This window comes from Lutra lutra, chromosome 3 (genome assembly GCF_902655055.1).
Source record: "Lutra lutra chromosome 3, mLutLut1.2, whole genome shotgun sequence".
Classification (NCBI taxonomy): domain Eukaryota; kingdom Metazoa; phylum Chordata; class Mammalia; order Carnivora; family Mustelidae; genus Lutra; species Lutra lutra.
Genome location: NC_062280.1, coordinates 113224892 through 113241809, shown reverse-complemented (window position 1 = coordinate 113241809; position 16918 = coordinate 113224892). Strand labels below are relative to the sequence as shown.

General features: G+C 38.7%; 1 protein-coding gene across 8 annotated transcripts in view; it reads left to right on the top strand.

Annotated features, from left to right (window-relative positions):
* The window catches only part of SAP130 (Sin3A associated protein 130), an 86517-nt gene that overhangs the window by 20503 nt on the left and 49096 nt on the right, over positions 1-16918 (top strand). For all 8 annotated transcript variants that reach the window (XR_007126052.1, XM_047722750.1, XM_047722754.1 and 5 more), the window contains 5 exons: positions 6898-7045; positions 7216-7306; positions 7505-7609; positions 11717-11858; positions 15208-15329. Coding sequence is in view for 7 of the 8 variants with exons in the window: in XM_047722750.1 (XP_047578706.1) it covers positions 6898-7045; positions 7216-7306; positions 7505-7609; positions 11717-11858; positions 15208-15329 (608 nt within the window). In the remaining variant the exon portion in view is untranslated. The remainder of the gene's footprint in view (positions 1-6897; positions 7046-7215; positions 7307-7504; positions 7610-11716; positions 11859-15207; positions 15330-16918) is intronic.

Below are 16918 nucleotides of genomic sequence, written 5' to 3'. Positions count from 1 at the left end.
CAGTGAGCTCTTATATCTTTGCTTTGTGTTTTCATTTCATGGAAGGAGTTATTTCATTACATTTCTTCGTTCATGGTACAATTTTCATCTGCTTAGTGAAAGCGTTTCTAGTAAACTTCCTTTTCTGTCCACCATTTTTCTTATAGCATCATGAAATAAGTTTTGTGCTGGTTGCTTTCTGAGTACTCATCTTTGAATTGAGTTGAACTTATTCTGCATCAGCTATTTGTAATTGGTTCTTGTGGGCTGGGCTGTATATTGGCTAGGGGAAATTTTCCTAATGACTGTTGATGTTTTCTTGGTTGTACTTCTCTCCTGCCAGTGTAGATAGACTGCCCCAGATGGCAATTTCTCTTTTCCCTGGGTCTCACCACATGCTGGGGGTTTTTTGTTTGTTTTTTTAAAGTAAGCCCTGTGCCCAACATAGGGCTTTAATTCATGACCCTGAGATTGAGAATTACCTGCTTTACCTGATGAGCCAGCCAGACACCCCTCACCACATGCTGTTTTTCACATGGCACTTATCTGTATGTGTGATTACTAGTTTAACCCTTTGTCATTGATTATTGGATATTGGAACCAGTCCTTGTCCAGGTCCTGCTTCACTGACAGCTCCTGCTGTTACAAACAAAAGCTTTTGGTTTCCTCTGTCAGAGTGCGCTCCTCACTTTGGAGAATTATACTTGACTGGGTTTTGCCCCTTAACTTGTAGCTGCAGAGATCCTGTTTGCATTGGCGCCTGTGTCCCTGTTTGGGTATCACTGCCCTTGGCAGTTCTGCTACCTCTTCTGTGGTTTGAGGTGTCAGGTATCTCTTAGTGTTGCCAGAGATGGAGATTGCATTACTTTTTGTTTAGTTACTATTCTCTGAGAGGAGGAGAAAATCCCAAACCTACAGTCTCTGCCTGCAGTACTTCTTGCCCTCACTCTGAAGAAGTCAAACAAAGATCCAGCTCAACACTGGAAGATGGTCACAGGTTCACTTGTTGTAAATTAACCCCAAATTTTCTGTGTTTTTCAAGTTTCTAATTTGGGTCTCTGTCCCTAGAGCTGCCTTTGAGGCCATTAAAGAAATTCTCATCGCTAGGACAAAGAATATATTGATTAAGACAACAGATGTGGGAGCACTTTCTAGCTCACTGACCCTGCTTAATCTCTGATCTTTTTTGTGTATGGGGGAGTTGCCACTATGGACCTAGAGGTGTTTTATTTACTCGGTGTATTTTAATAAAAATCTTTTTTTCCCAGTTGCCCCAAATTTGGCTAGTGAGAACCCTTTCAAACTGGCTTCAGTGTCATTTTGATAATTCCTTTTAGACTTTGAATACTTTCATCTTTTTGGTACATGGTAAATGAGGCCCTTTATTTTTCTGCCTCCCTAGTCTTAAAATCAGCCATTTCTCCAGTGATTCTTGGTTCTCTTTAGTGGAGAATGGTAATTAGAACCCAAGATCTGGGTGCTAAGGGTACACATTGCTCCTGGGGTATCGTTGCTTTTAGGCTCTTTCTGTGAACAGAGGTAATCAATATAGTAAACACAGTCATGTCTTCATACTGATATTTCTGAATGAAATTTAACATTACAAGTTTTTTTCTTTCTTCAGTTTTATATTTGTACATCTTTTCTCTTACGCTGCAAACCTTGTGTCAAGACATTAATACAACTACTTGGTTCTTTGGTCCATAATGTAAAAAAAAAATAGTTTCAAAGTAACAACTCAGAGTCCCAAGTTCATGGGTCTTAAATCAACCCCTTATTTTCTGTAGATTAAACTAATAATAAGACCGAATGACGTTTGGGGCGCCTGCGTGGCTCAGTCGATGAGCGTCTATCTTCGGCCCAGGTCATGATCCCAGAGTCCTGGGATCAAGTGCCACATCAGGCTCCCTGCTTAGCAGGAAGTCTGCATCGCCCTCTCCCACTACCCCTGTTTGTGTTCCCCCTCTCACTGTGTCTCTCTCTCTCGAAGAAATAAAGAATCTCTAACAAAAAAAAGAGAGAGAGACTGAGTGAAGTTTAAGACTTCTTTTTTTTTTTTTTTTTTTAAAGATTTTATTTATTTATTTGAGAGAGAGACAGTGAGAGAGAGCATGAGCTAGGAGAAGGTCAGAGAGAGAAGCAGACTCCCCGTGGAGCTGGGAGCCCGATGCGGGACTCGATCCCGGGACTCCAGGATCATGACCTGAGCCGAAGGCAGTCGTCCAACCAACTGAGCCACCCAGGCGTCCCAAGTTTAAGACTTCTTTGCAGTTCTTTTGTCTTCAGACTACATCCCACTAAAGGAGTGGAAATGTATTCAGAGGTCACTTGAAGTGATCAGTTTCTCTGTGGGATATGTAGTAACATTTTCTGTTTAATTTAGATTCACATATTTCTAAAATATAAATATATAAAAAGGTATACAGTGAGGAGTTTCACTGTCCTCTCTATCCCTCAAATGTTGGAGCACACCTGGCTGGTTCAGTAGGTTTTGTCTGCCTTCAGCTCAGGCCATTATCCCAGGATCCTGGGATCAAGCCCGATGGTGGGCTCCTTGCTCAGCAGGGAATCTGCTTCTCCCTTCCTCACCCTCTGCTTCTCCCTCTGCTTGTGCTCTCTCTCTCTGGCTCTGTCTCTTTCTCAAATAAATAAAAATCTTAAAAAAAAAAAAAGACGTAACTTTCAAAGGAAAAAGAAAATACAGCATATTGTGTTTATATATACTGTTTTATGCCTCGCATTTTTTCTCTTAATATATTCTGGAGATGATTCCAAATCAGTACATAGAGATATTTATTCCCTTTATTTTTGGCTGCTTTGTATCCTAGCTTATGGATGTCCTGATGGACATTTCAGCGTGTGCTGTTGCCTGTTTTAATGGTATACTTTCAAGATCTGTGGAAGTGCTAGACCAAAGAGTGAATGCTTCAATTTCCTTACATGGAAAATGGCAACAATAGGGGTGCCTGGGTGGCCCAGTCAGTTGAGTGTCCAGCTCTTCATTTTGGCTTAGGTCATGATCTCACAGCCTTGGCATCAAGCCCTTTGTCGGACTCTACACTCAGCAGGGAGTCTGCTTGAGGGTACTCCCTCTCCCTCTGGTCCTCCCATGCTCATGCACGCATTCTCCCTCTGTCTCTCAAATAAATAAATCTATGGGGGAAGAAAGAAAATGGCAATAATATTACCTACCTCACAGATCATTATAAGGAATACTTATATTAATATATGTAAAGGAATTAAAATATGCCTAACAAGTAATATACCTTATAGAAGTGTTCATGGTTTTTTTCATTAGGAGTAATTTAAAGTCAAAGACTACCATGTAATACAGTCTGCTTTCAAAAGCACTTAAAAACATATTCAAATATTTAATATAAATACTCCTTTCTGGTTTTTTTTTTTTTTAATGAACCAGACCTTTTAAATATGAATATATTTAAGGTGAATTGTGGAGACCCTTTCCTAGTGATTGGAATGTTGACATTATTCTTTGTTATGAAGTTCTTCAAAAATTATTTATATAATTAAGTTCATATGTCCTAAATTTTGTCATGACTTTATATAATTATATATTATATATATATATATAATTATATATTATATATATATATATATATATATATATATATATATATATGTATCTCTCTGGTTTTCATCATAAATGCTGGGAGGAGATGTCTTACATGGCACTATACTTAGTGTAGTATGTTGTCAACTATTTAAACTCCAGTCTCCAAAATGGATTTTTATCTGGTAAAGCTGCAGAGACATCCTAGGTAGTTGGAGTGACGAGTTTATACAGGTGGTCTATGTCGGCAAATATTATTCTCATGTTATCCTAAAGTCACCTTTCAAGAGGGTATGAAAGCCATACAGGGAAGAAGCCAGGCTGCAAAACAAAGTCCTAATTACTGTTCGTTGACTAGACCAGTGGCATGCAGAATCCTGTTACTTTGTGCAAGGTCCGAGTCTCCACTTGCCACATCAGGAATAATATCCTCAGGCTGATTCCATAGGGATTGTACTCAACACCTGATGCTGCAGCATGCGTTTGCGCTCCCACAACAACTGGTGTAATGGTCATCTTCAGTAATTCTAAGAGCCACAAAAGTACTTGAACTCTCAATGTGATAGTGGAGATCCTGGTCAGAATTGGCCTACCATGTACCGGCTAATCTAGTCCAATAATCTTATCAGTGTGCTGCTGCTCTGGGGGGAGATTTATTAGGCTAACTGTGGAATAAACATAGAGCTTATATTTTTCTTCTTTGTGTTTCTGGAAATAATTTTGGACTGTGTTATTCATAATAAAAATTGGGTTCTACCATAATGAGGAGAGAGAAAATGAAACCTAAAGAAAATCTCAAAGTGGTCACTTAAATTATCAGAGACATTTTTAAATGACTAGTGGAAGAGGTGTAATTGGCCTAAAATGAGTGACCCAAGGACTTTTTAGGATTATCTGGGTTTTTATGTTTCTGGGGGTTTTTTCTGGCTTGAGAACATGAGAGTCAGGTAAGGGAACTCTTTAGGGGTCCTTTACATTTTGGGTGAACATAAGGAGTGGGCATGGGGAAATGGTTCATTCTGGAAAACATAAAGATCCAGTCTCCCTATAGTACACTTTCTCCTCCATGAGTTCCACCAAGTTCACAGTTATATCTGTGGCTGGTTTTTCAGCTTTCCTTTAACTTGGATGATAAGGCATTTTGCTCTTGTTCTTCAGAAAGAAAACCATCCTTTATTCAGTTTGAACATTTTATTCACTGATATCCCACCATGTCTGTTTTTAAAGCATTTTGAGAGAGGATGCCATTTGAGAGATGAAACCATTGCTTAGTTTGGACACATGCAGTCTCAGTCAAGTTTTTACTCTTACAGCTGAGCTTATTCACTTCTTTTTAATTTGTATTCACGTGGTTTCAAAATATAAAAGCATGAAAAGATGTGTAGGAAGGATGTCACACTTTCCTCTGTCCCCCATCTACCAAGGTTCCTCTGTTCCTTTCCTTTTATGTTTTCTGAGTTCTCTGATAGTAAATAACTAGATGTCCTTCCAATGTAAGTTAAATATAGTCCGATTCGAGTGCAGTTCTTTTATCCTTTTTACCCAAAATTAATTCATATATTCTCTACTTTCTTTAAATATAACAACATGTATTGAAAGCTTCCTATTTCATTACTTAGATAGCCTCATTGTTCTCTTAGTACCAGCGCAGTGATCCATTGTATGTGTTAATGGGTTTGAAGTTTCTAGTACTTGACTATCATAAGTAATATTGAAGTGAATACACTTATACTTCAGTCATTATCCATGTGTGCAAGAATGCCTGTAGGATAAATTCCCAAAAGCCCAATAACATTGGGCTGTTATTCAGAAGGTATATGCAGTTATAATTTTGATACCTACTAATTGCCGTCCTTAAGGTCTGTACCTGTTTGCACTCCCTCCATAATGTTTGGAAGTGCCTTTTCCTTGCAGCTTGAACAACATGATGCTGTTCATTTTGGGGATTTTTGCCAATCTGATAGGTGAACAGTGTTATCTAGTGTATTTTAAATTGTATTTCTCTTCCTATGAGTGGGAGTGAGCATCTTTTCTTTGTTAAGGAGCCACTTGCATTTTCGTTTTAGTGAACTGGCTGCGCATATCCCTTGCTTGTTTTTATTGGGCTGTTATTTTTCTCATTGCAAGGAATTCCTAGTATATTAAGATTGCACTTTGATTTTTGAGTCTTTTGAACATGCTTATAGTGTGTTTTGCTAAGTAGGTTTGCTTGTTCATTCACAGAGTCAAATTTTTAGATCTTTTATAGCCTTTGGATTTTGAAAGCTTTTTTTTTTTTTTTAAAGATTTTATTTATTTATTTGACAGAGAGAGAGATCACAAGTAGGCAGAGAGAGAGAGAGAGGAGGGGAAGCAGGCTTCCTGCTGAGCAGAGAGCCCGACATGGGGCTCGATCCCAGGACCCTAGGATCATGACCTGAGCCGAAGGCAGAGGCTTAACCCACTGAGCCACCCAGGCACCCCAGATTTTGAAAGCTTTTAATAGTTAAAAAGCTCTCTTCCACTCTGAGGTTATAAAAGAATTCTGTCTTTTCTTCATGTACTTTTTAATTTGCTGTAAAATCTTTGATCCTCTTTTTATTTATCCTGCTGTAGTAATGCATGAAGCATGGATCCCATTTTATTTTTTTCAAAGGGCTACATAGTCTTCCCAACATCACTTATTAAATATAGTCCATTCTTCCCCCTCTGACTTGAAATGCCAACTTTGTTATAATGTCAAGTTATCTTGCCACTGTTGCAGTTTCTGTAACTTGCTGCCAGTTAATTTGAGGTGGGTTCTGTGCTGATATCTCTTTCAGTAATTAGATTATAACTAATATAACTATAAAGGTTATAAAAGTTATAGAAGTTATAATCTGTAAAAGTTACAACTAACTTTTGAAGAAACAATACAGTTAGGAATGATAGGAAGTTGAGAGCAGGTTAGTGCTTTGGGGGCAATAGGGTGGGCTGCTGTTAACCAGGGTCGTCTGTAATTCTCCCTCATAATGTGAAAACCTTAGCGTGTATCTTCAGTTTTGTCCACACAGTGAAGTGTATTGATATAATAATGCTTACTCAGGGTTGTCCTGAGAGTTAACTCTCAGTTAACTACACTGAGAGTGCTAAAAATGACTACAGATTAATTGATTCAGTTCATGGTGCATATTGATACCTTTGGAAATGAGGTTGATGGAACTTACAGGAGAGAAACTCGACAGGCCATTTACTTCATTGGATCACCTGTGGGTGTACAGACCTAAAAAATAAACTATGATGGTCTAGTACAAGAGAGCAAATGGCCTTGACTGCCTGCATCATGTCTAGAGACAAGTGAGAAGTCATGTCTTTCCTATCTCTTTCAGTCGGCCAACTTTGTCTATCCAGCATCCACCATCTGCAGCAATTAGTATTCAGCGTCCTGCCCAGTCACGGGATGTAACAACAAGAATCACACTGCCGTCTCATCCTGCATTAGGGACGCCAAAACAACAGCTTCATACCATGGCACAGGTAAAACCAAAGGTGAACCTGTCTGTGGAGGCTGTGGGTTAAAACCAGACTTCTGCCCAATTTCCTGAGAACCTAGCAGTATTGAAGGCAGTGATTGCTTTTAAACTGGATTGAGGGGGAAATGTTCTTGTTTATAAATGTGTTGTGGGATCTCTCCCCCCACCCCCCAGAAAACTATCTTCAGTACCGGCACACCAGTGGCTGCAGCAACGGTAGCACCTATCTTGGCAACCAACACCATTCCTTCAGCAACCACAGCCGGTAAGTTGGCAGCCCTGCTCTTCCTCCTAAGGAAGTGTGAGGCATGAGTAGTAAGTTAATTTTCCATTTCTCAGCTTCAGTCAGAGAAAAAGAATAGGCTAGAAGAATTCTCTTTTCCCAAGAGCTTTTCTCAGGTATTTGAGAATCGGTAGTGTGTAGAGAGGCCATTATTGAAGACTTTTTTTCCTCCAATTTCAGGATCTGTGTCACACACACAAGCTCCCACGAGTACAATTGTTACCATGACAATGCCCTCACATTCATCCCATGCTACCGCTGTGACCACCTCAAACATCCCAGTTGGTAAGTGTCCTGCAGCACACAGAGCTAAAAGGGATTTTTCAGCCCTTCTGACCAGGTCTTCATATAGAGGGCTAGTATTGGGTTGTTTGGTTTTTTTTTTTTAATTATTATTGATTTTCAAAGCAACACTGAATTCAGTTTTTAGTATATTTGTCATATAGATTTGGTGTTGACCATAGGAGGAAAAAGAGGGTAATAATCTTTGAGATCTGAAAGTAAACATTATTTTCACACAACTTTGACTCCTGATTCATCAGATTTTACCTCTCCTCTGTGTGTCTTTTAGTGATAAAAAGTTAACTTCACTGACATAGTTAAATGAGATCCACAGAAAAAGCAAAAAAGAAGCAAGGATCTGGAATGAAGAGAACTTGTACTACTGATAGAGTGTTCAGGAAAACTCTAGGCGATGCACAGTGGGAAGGGTGATAACTCTCGGGTTGATTACCCTCAGTTCTCATCTGACTCTTACCCCAGGATACTTCACAAACATCCTAAAGTTTCTTCTAAGCTTTGTAATTCCCCTTTTAAATATGCTTCCAAGGGCGCCTGGGTGGCTCAGTGGGTTAAGCCGCTGCCTTCGGCTCAGGTCATGATCTCAGGGTCCTGGGATCAAGTCCCACATCGGGTTCTCTGCTCAGCGGAGATCCTGCTTCCCTCTCTCTCTCTCTGCCTGCCTCTCCATCTACTTGTGATCTCTCTCTGTCAAATAAATAAATAAAATCTTTTAAAAAAATAATAATAATAAATATGCTTCCAATATTTAAAAAATCTTTGAAAAGTTACTGGCAGCCAAACAGTCATTAAGAGCAGGGATTGACAACCTTTCTCTGTAGGGCTAGATAATAAATATTATAAGCTTTGCAGGCCTCACAGGTCTGTGTCATGACTGCTAAACTGTGGATAAGATGTAAACAATTGAGTGTAGGTACATTTCAGTAGAACTTTTTATGGACACAGAAATTTGGATTTCATATAATTTTCATCTGTCATGAAATGTTCTTCTGATTTTTCCCCCAGCCATTCCGAAGTATCAACCCAGACATCAGGCAGGACTTGCCCACACCTGTCCTAGGGGTTGATGGCTGCTGTCACAGCTTCCAAGCAGAAACTGGCTTCTGAGGCAGAGCACTGCTCTTTTTAATTCACAAGCTCTGGGTTTAGTTTCTAGTGTTAGCTTTGCCTTGGTTGTATGACAATAAGCATGCCATCGTACTGTTTTACTCCCAGAGACATGGGACAGCTGCCATATTTTTCATAAACTTTTAGAATGCTCTTTGTAAAATGATACACTGGCATACTTAACTGTCAGAAATCTGGTGACCGTAGAAGTATAGCTTCCCCACCTGCTACCTCCCAGCACTGCGGTAGTTCTTTCCTTCCCATATAAGACAGCTTCACATCCCTCTGTGCAGACTTGGAGGACACTTTTCCAGAATGATTGTGGAACCCAGGAAGCCCTTCCTCCTCCCTTGGATAACTCAGCCATTCCTGCCCTTAAATTGGTAATGAGCCCCATGGTAGGCTTTTAGCAGTGAAAATACTGCTGCTGGCTCTTTCTCACGTTACCACTCACAGCATCTTGGCATCAAAGAGAGCGTACTTCTTTCTTACTTTTCTGTGGTGCAGGTAGTTAATTCCCTCCTGTGAAAAGAAGAGAGGGCTGGAGGGTGGGAGTGTGTGTGTGATTTTAGCATTGATGTACTGTTGTTGAAAAAGATTGTTGCTTGTTCCATAACTGTCGCTTCACACCATTTTCTGACTGTATCTAACAGTGTCATCAGTTATCCTGAGCACTGTAACAACAGAACCAGGCCTGTTCTTGCCATTTTTATAGTCAAGAATCTCACTAGCATATCTATAGCTATAAAGCAAATTAGACCAGTATAGGAGAGCAGTGTACCCTATAAGGGCTCTCTGGTTTCATCTCGAATCATCACTGTAAAGAATTATTTAGAGATTCATTTATTTATGTCACTGTATCTTGCTGAGAGATGACACTGTGGAAATAAACTCAGAGTACCAGGAGACAGAAGTCACAGAAGTATGTGCATTCATTTGGCTGAAACTATCAAATTTTTACCTGTCTTAAGTTACAGTATTATACTTCATATCTCCCAGCTGTTTTATCTTTGATTTTTCACTATTTGCTAAATTCTGTGAAAATCATTTGACAGAAGTGTCCAAACAGATTTAACATCTGCCACTTAATGTGATTTTTTTTTTTTTTTAAGATTTTATTTACTCATTTGACAGAGAGAGACAGCAAGAGAAGGGAACACAAGCAGGGGGAATGGGAAAGGGAGAAGTAGGCTTCCTGCCAAGTAGAGAGCCCGATGTGGGGCTCAATCCCAGGACTCTGGGATCATGACCTGAGCCAAAGGCAGACACTCAAAGACTGAGCCACCCAGGTGTCCCTTAATGTGATAGGTTTTGTCGAAGTTCCATCAGGCTTATGCTCTGGCTTTCTCCTCTTCTTTTATAGTAAGCCAGATATTTCTTTGTTACATCACTATAGGATCCCTGTATAGGGGTACCTTAGTTGAGAAAGGAAACCTGATATTAACCCTAGAGCATTGATTTTCAAGTGGGATTTTAATGGATATATTAAAATCACTTAAGCAGCTTTTTCCAGATGAGGTTAAATATTGAATTCAACTATTTTTACTAGTAGGAATGTGTTGAGTCCGGGGGGGGATGCCTTTAATGAATGCTCATTTCTAATAGAATACCATCTTTTTTTCCTCGATGCTCTGGCCCACATATGATGGTGGTATCAGAATTCTAAAAAAGCAGAATCAGATGATCACAGCTTTCAGTAAACAGGGATCATCTTTGGAGGTGGCATTATATTCAACTTAGGATTTTTGCATTGTTTTTCCTTAAGTCTATTTTTTCTTTTTTATAATTGACAATGTGTGGCTTTTTTAATTAGAAAAAAGGCACAGATATAAATTCATGGGCATGTGTATGGTTTACCAACCAGTAGTTAGCCACTTTGCCAGATGACAGCTGCATTCCTGTTGGGAGCATTCTTTTCTCCTACCTTTTATGGGCACAGTGGAAAAACAAGGCTTAGTTGCTTTCCACTCAGCTCCCCCTCTATTTACTACTGATGGAAAGTATTTCATGGCATTAGCCTTAAGGCATGGCATCTGCCTTAGCCAGTACAAGTCATCATCAGTGGTCGAAGTGGGCATCCTGGCTATCATCCTGCAGAAACTTGTCCAGCTTCCTCCCTTGGGAAATAGCTGGGAATCATGATGGACTTGTGTTGCTTATCTTTGGTGTTCAGTGCACTGCACTTTGGGTAATGTGGTGACATCATCCTAGTCTCCAGTGTTTATGTGCCTGTCACTGGTGTAACTGTGGGATCTTGCACAGATGGTAGCTGTCCTTCTATATATCTAATGTGGACTGCAGCTTTTTTTTCCCCAAATTTTCCTACATAGAGTTAATAGACAGGTCTGTAAGAACACTAAAGTATGTCCCAGTTCAGCCATACCTTCTAAACAAAACTTGATTGCAAATGCTAGAGGAGAGCAAACTTTGAGCCTCAGATTAGATTTGAAAACTCTATAGTCATTTTGATTTTGCTGTAAAGTTTTCTGCTAAATCACAGGACATTCAAAGGATCTTAGAAATTAAGTGATGATCTAAAGAAGGCCTTCTCGTAGATGAGGAAACTGAGACTTGAAAATTAAAATGATTGACTTACTACTAATTAGCTATGGATTCTTCAGTAGAAGCTAAGGTCTTTGCCGTGTTGATATTCAAAATTTTGTTGATTTTTGTTTTTGCTGTTGTCAAAAATTTTTCTCCTTTAAAAAAGGTCTCCAGGAAGTCCTGGTATTTTTGTTAAAGTATTGATGTTGAACCCTGCTTTGGCAAATAACAGTGTGAATATATGAATGTATCAGTAGAATACTGGCTTGAAATAATTCAGTTGAATCTTATATGCTTATCTTTCTTTTTTTATTTTGATTAAAGCTCAAGATCAGGCTTCTTATTACTGTTTGCATTCTTAAGATTGTTGCTGGCCAAGAACGTTTTGGCATGCCAATAAAAGCATATGAGAGGTAATATGATTGGATTTTGCATTTGTAGCTAAGGTGGTGCCACAGCAGATCACACACACTTCTCCTCGGATCCAGCCTGATTACCCTGCAGAGAGGAGTAGCCTGATTCCCATTTCAGGTCATCGGGCCTCTCCAAATCCTGTGGCCATGGAAACCCGAAGTGACAATAGGTAGGAGGGAATGTGCCAGTTACACTACCCCATTGTGTCATTAATTGTTTCGATTTTTCAATAACACAAAATGTCCAAGAAATATAGTTACATATATGTTTATTCTTATTTTCAGATTTCCTCCTGGAAATAATATAGTGTATATATATTTTTTTCATTTTACGAAAATGTGCTGTGTTTATTTAGCTGTTCTTCTTTTGATGGATGTTCTACTGGTATCTACTTTTTCGTTTGGTGTGTTTCTGTGTTTGATTTATTTTGAGCTGATTTTAGAGTATAGGTTGCTGTGGCGTGACCATTTATCCCTAAGTACTTTCATTTTCATCCCCAAAGAACAAAGACCTGCTCATTACCATAGTGCAGTTACCCAAAATGGTTCTTTCATACAGTGACATTTTTAAAGACTATAGGTAAGCTAGTTGTTTTTGTAGAAAACTCTTCAGTTTAGGGTTGTTGAATTGTTTCCTCATAGTTAGATTCAAGTAATGCCTTTTTCTAGCAAATACCACTTATGTGATGCATTCTTCTCACTGTTACTGAGAGCCACCCCTATGTCTCATTGTTAGCTATGTCAGCACTAATTACCTAGTGAAGGTGATGTTTGCAAGATATTTCTATAAAGATATATTTTTCTCCTTTTTTCCTAATTTCAAAGATTTTATTCATTTATTTGAGAGAGAAAATGAGCAGGGGGCGGGGGTAGAGGGAGAATTAGACTCCCCACTCAATAGGGAGCCCAATGTAGAACTCAATCACAGGACTCTGGAATCATGACTCAAGCCAAAGGCAGATACTTTACTGACCGAGCCACCCAGGTGCTCCTGTTTTTCTCCTTTGTAAACCACTAATCTTTGTGAAAATTCTTAGAGCCTCTAAATACCCTGTTCCTCAATAAACTTTCATTCAGTGGCATTAGCATCTATTGGGGATTCTTTTTTTTTTTTTAAGGAGTCCTTTTTTTTTTTTTTTAAGATTTTATTTATTTCTCAAAGAGCGAGCACGAGAGAGAGCACAAGCAGGAGGAGCAGCAGGCAGAGGGAGAAGTAGGCTCCCCACTGAGCAGAGATCCTGATGCAGGACTCGACCAGGGTCTTGGGATGACCTGAGCTGAAGGCAGATGCTTAACGGACTGAGCCATCCAGGCATCCCTCTGTTGAGGATTCTTGGCTGAATCAGTTGATGGTTGCAGTATGATCATTGCAAAATAGTGACATTTTCTATCATTTCTTCCACATTTATGAGTTGGCATGTTTATGTAAATAAATTTTATACATCCCCATATATTTTGTTGTGTATTTTATTTTTTTAAATGAGCATGGGCTCGTGGATTTAGTTTACTTATTATTATAATTCATTTGTTTCAACAACAATTCATTGTTGTCATTTGTTTTGATGTTCACATCATCTCTGGGAGTTTCTTCATACCAGTTCCTGTGGGCTTTCCATGTCCCATACATTCTACCCCTTCCTTACTTCCCGTCACAACAAGATATTCCAAGTTTCTCCTGAATATTGTCTGAGCCCTAGAATCTACCATTTCTAACCATGGGTTCCTTTTCATCATTTAGAAACCAGAATCTAGGCATTAGCTCTGTTTATTGCTACTTGATTGTCATTTCTTCCAGTCTCTTTTAGCTGACAAAATAGGAAGTATGTGACATCATAAAAACTCATTAGGGGTGCCTGGATGGCTCGGTTGGTTAAGTTTCTGACTCTTGGTTTCAGCTCAGGTCATGATTGTGGGATCAAGCCCCTGCCAATCAAACTCCATGCCAAGTGGGGAGCCTGGGTGAGATTCTCTTCCTCTCCCTTTGCCCCTACCCTCCTTGGTCTCTCTACTCTTTTTGTAAAATAAATAAATAAATAAAAACTTTTTAGTACATGTTGATCCTTCTAGTTCAACCCCATTACCTCCCCCATTCCGTATTTGTATCTTCTCTCCCAGTGAGAACCTGGTACAGTGCATATGAAGTAGTTTCAGAATTGGATCATTTTTAAATGTTCTTGTTCGCATATTATGGTGTGTAGGAATGCTTATAGGTTTTAATATATTGGTCTTTGTATCCATTCACCTTGCTAAACACACCTGTTAGCCCTAAAAGTTTATAGATTCTCTTGGGGCGCCTGGGTGGCTCAGTGGGTTAAGCCGCTGCCTTCAGCTCAGGTCATGATCTCAGAGTCCTGGGATCGAGCCCCGCATCGGGCTCTCTGCTCAGCAGGGAGCCTGCTTCCTCCTCTCTCTCTGCCTGTCTCTCTGCCTGCTTGTGATCTCTCTGTCAAATAAATAAATAAAATCTTTAAAAAAAAAAAAGCTATTATAGATTCTCCGGGATTTCCTATGTAAGTGTTTATTTTGTCTACAAAAAGGGACAGTTTTTTGAGGGATGAGGGATTTTTTTCATTTCCATTTTTCAAACCTGTGTGTCTCTCGTTGTTACCTGGAGCTTCCAATATGATGTTAAATAGAGTAGAGATAATGAGCAGTTTTATCTTATTCCTGATCTGAATGGGAATTCTTGGGAAATTTCAGAATAGATTTTGCTAGGTGCTATTTTCAGATTAAGGAACAAGGTTTTTTTCCATTCCTTTTGTCAAGATATTTATATCATGAGTAAGTATTGAATGCTATCCAAATTTGAAGCAGGAAGTAATTTCTTTTTAATTCTAGTATAGCTAACATATAGTATTATGTTTCTATTAAATATTTTTGTGTATCTTTTGTGATACTTCAAATGATCTCTTAATTTTTTAAAGAATCTAAGGCATTCATAGAAATTTTGATATTGAATCATTCTTCTCTTCCTGTGGTAAACCTTATTTGATCATAATGTATTTTGTTTTATACAGTACTTAGTTTCATTTTTTTTAGAAATTTTTGTGTTGATGTAGAGAATGAGATTTGTTTATAATCTTTTCTCCTGTTCTCCCTATCTAGTTTTGGTGGCAGGGCTATCTTAAAATTTGCTCTTTTCTTTTTCTGGTTTCTGAATCAGTTTGTATAAGTTTGGGATTATCTGTTTTACTTGTATTTGATAAGATTTGCCAGTGTAAACTTTAGAGTCTTTCAAGTGGAATTGAGCAGAGAAAACCTTTGATTACTGAGGTTTTGGTGATTGTTACCGTGTGTATTTTCGTGTTTACTGATGTATTTATAGCACCCATTTATTTTTTACAAATGCTCCTCTTTCTAGGTGTGTGTCCTTTTATCTGACAGTTTATTTGGGACACAATTGGGGAAATGCTGGCATGGGATATAAGGATATGAAAAGGATCTAGGGGATAGGATCATTTGAAATTGAAAAAGAAAATAGACCTATTTTTGTTTCTATTACCTGTCTTCTGTCTATAGACCGTCTGTTCCCGTTCAGTTCCAGTACTTTTTGCCAACATACCCACCTTCTGCATACCCACTGGCTGCGCACACTTACACCCCAATCACCAGCTCCGTGTCCACCATCCGACAGTATCCAGGTATGAGCCCTGCTATTAAGAGGACTTTTAACGTTCCAGTTTTTGGAAGCAGTGAGGTCAAAATTGACCAATGAGTATGTGTAGTATGGATTTAATTATTCCACCTTCTATCTTCAAGTTCAGGTAAGGCTAAAATCTGAAGCTTTAAGGTTTTAGATCATATCTCTGTGATCTATAAGAAGATTGCTACTTATTAGTGTATTTGTATGCTTTTATCCCACCCTGAGGCTTATGTTAACAATTTGTTATGCCTTAAAATGGCAATACAGTTAAAATGGTAAAACCCATACTTTTATGGGGCGGGCTTCTATTGTTTTGTGGATCTCCCTTGTGTTTTTTAGTATTAGTCCAGTTATGCTCAGCACTCACCATCCTGACTTGTAAATAGCATTCTTTTTGCCGATCCAGAAAAAAAAAGCAATAATTAATCCTCAGGGTTTGTGTTTTCTTTTCCTATGAGACCCTCAGCTCACTTTAGGCATAAGAGAGCCAGATTGTGGGTGTTGCTCTTCTATGTGAAACAGCACTGCAGCCAAGGCTCCATGGAGCCATTGAGCACTTGAAGGGGGAACTGGTGCAAATGAAAAACCGTTTTGTTTTGTTTTACTTAATTAAAATTGGAGAAATTTTTAGTATGTTTAGAACATCCTAGTAATATGAAACTACTGTTTCAAAATTGTAGATTATACTGAATCAAAATACAAATATTTCTTTTTTTTTAAGATTTTTTAAATTTATTTATTTGACAGACAGATCACAAGTAGGCACAGAGGCAGGCAGAGAGAGAGAGGAAGGGATGCAGGCTCCCTGCTGAGCACAGAGCCCGATGCAGGGCTCGATCCAAGGACCCTGGGATCGTGACCTGAGATGAAGGCAGACTTTAACCCACTGAGCCACCCAGGTGCCCCCAAATAAAATATTTCTGATAAAAACTGAACTCAGTATCTGATTTGAAATATGTTTTTTTATAAAACATACTTTGAATTTTGAAAATAACACAGTATGGAAAAGAGACTGTAAAGTATCTTACTAATTATTTTTGTAATGATTCTATTTTGAAATTTTAATATTTGGGATATATTGGGTTAAACAGAGTATATTATTAAAATTAATTTGACCTGCTTTTTACTTTATTAATGTGGCTACTGGAAAATTTACAATTGCATGTATGACTTACATTTCCATTGGGCAGTGTTGGCTTAAAACTTCAAAATTCTAAGTTATTTAAATTGCTTTGGAAACGGGTTCCTCAGTCTCTGCCTTGGGTTTTTTGTTGTTGTTGTTTTCCACAAAACTTTCCCCAAGGTTTATTTATTAATTTTTTTAAAGATTTATGTATTTATTTGAGAGAGAGCATGAAAGGGGTGGGGGCAGAGGGAGAGGGAGAGAATGTGAAGCAGACTCTGCGCTGAGCTCAGAGCCAGACACAAGGTTTGATCTCACAACCCTGAGATCATGACCCGAGTAGAAACCAAGAGTCAGATGATTAACCAACTCTTCCACCTGGGCACCCCATCCCTAGGTTTATTTTAATGTGGGGAAGTAGCTGATGAATTGTTCTGAGTTTTCTGTCATATTTTGCTATACAT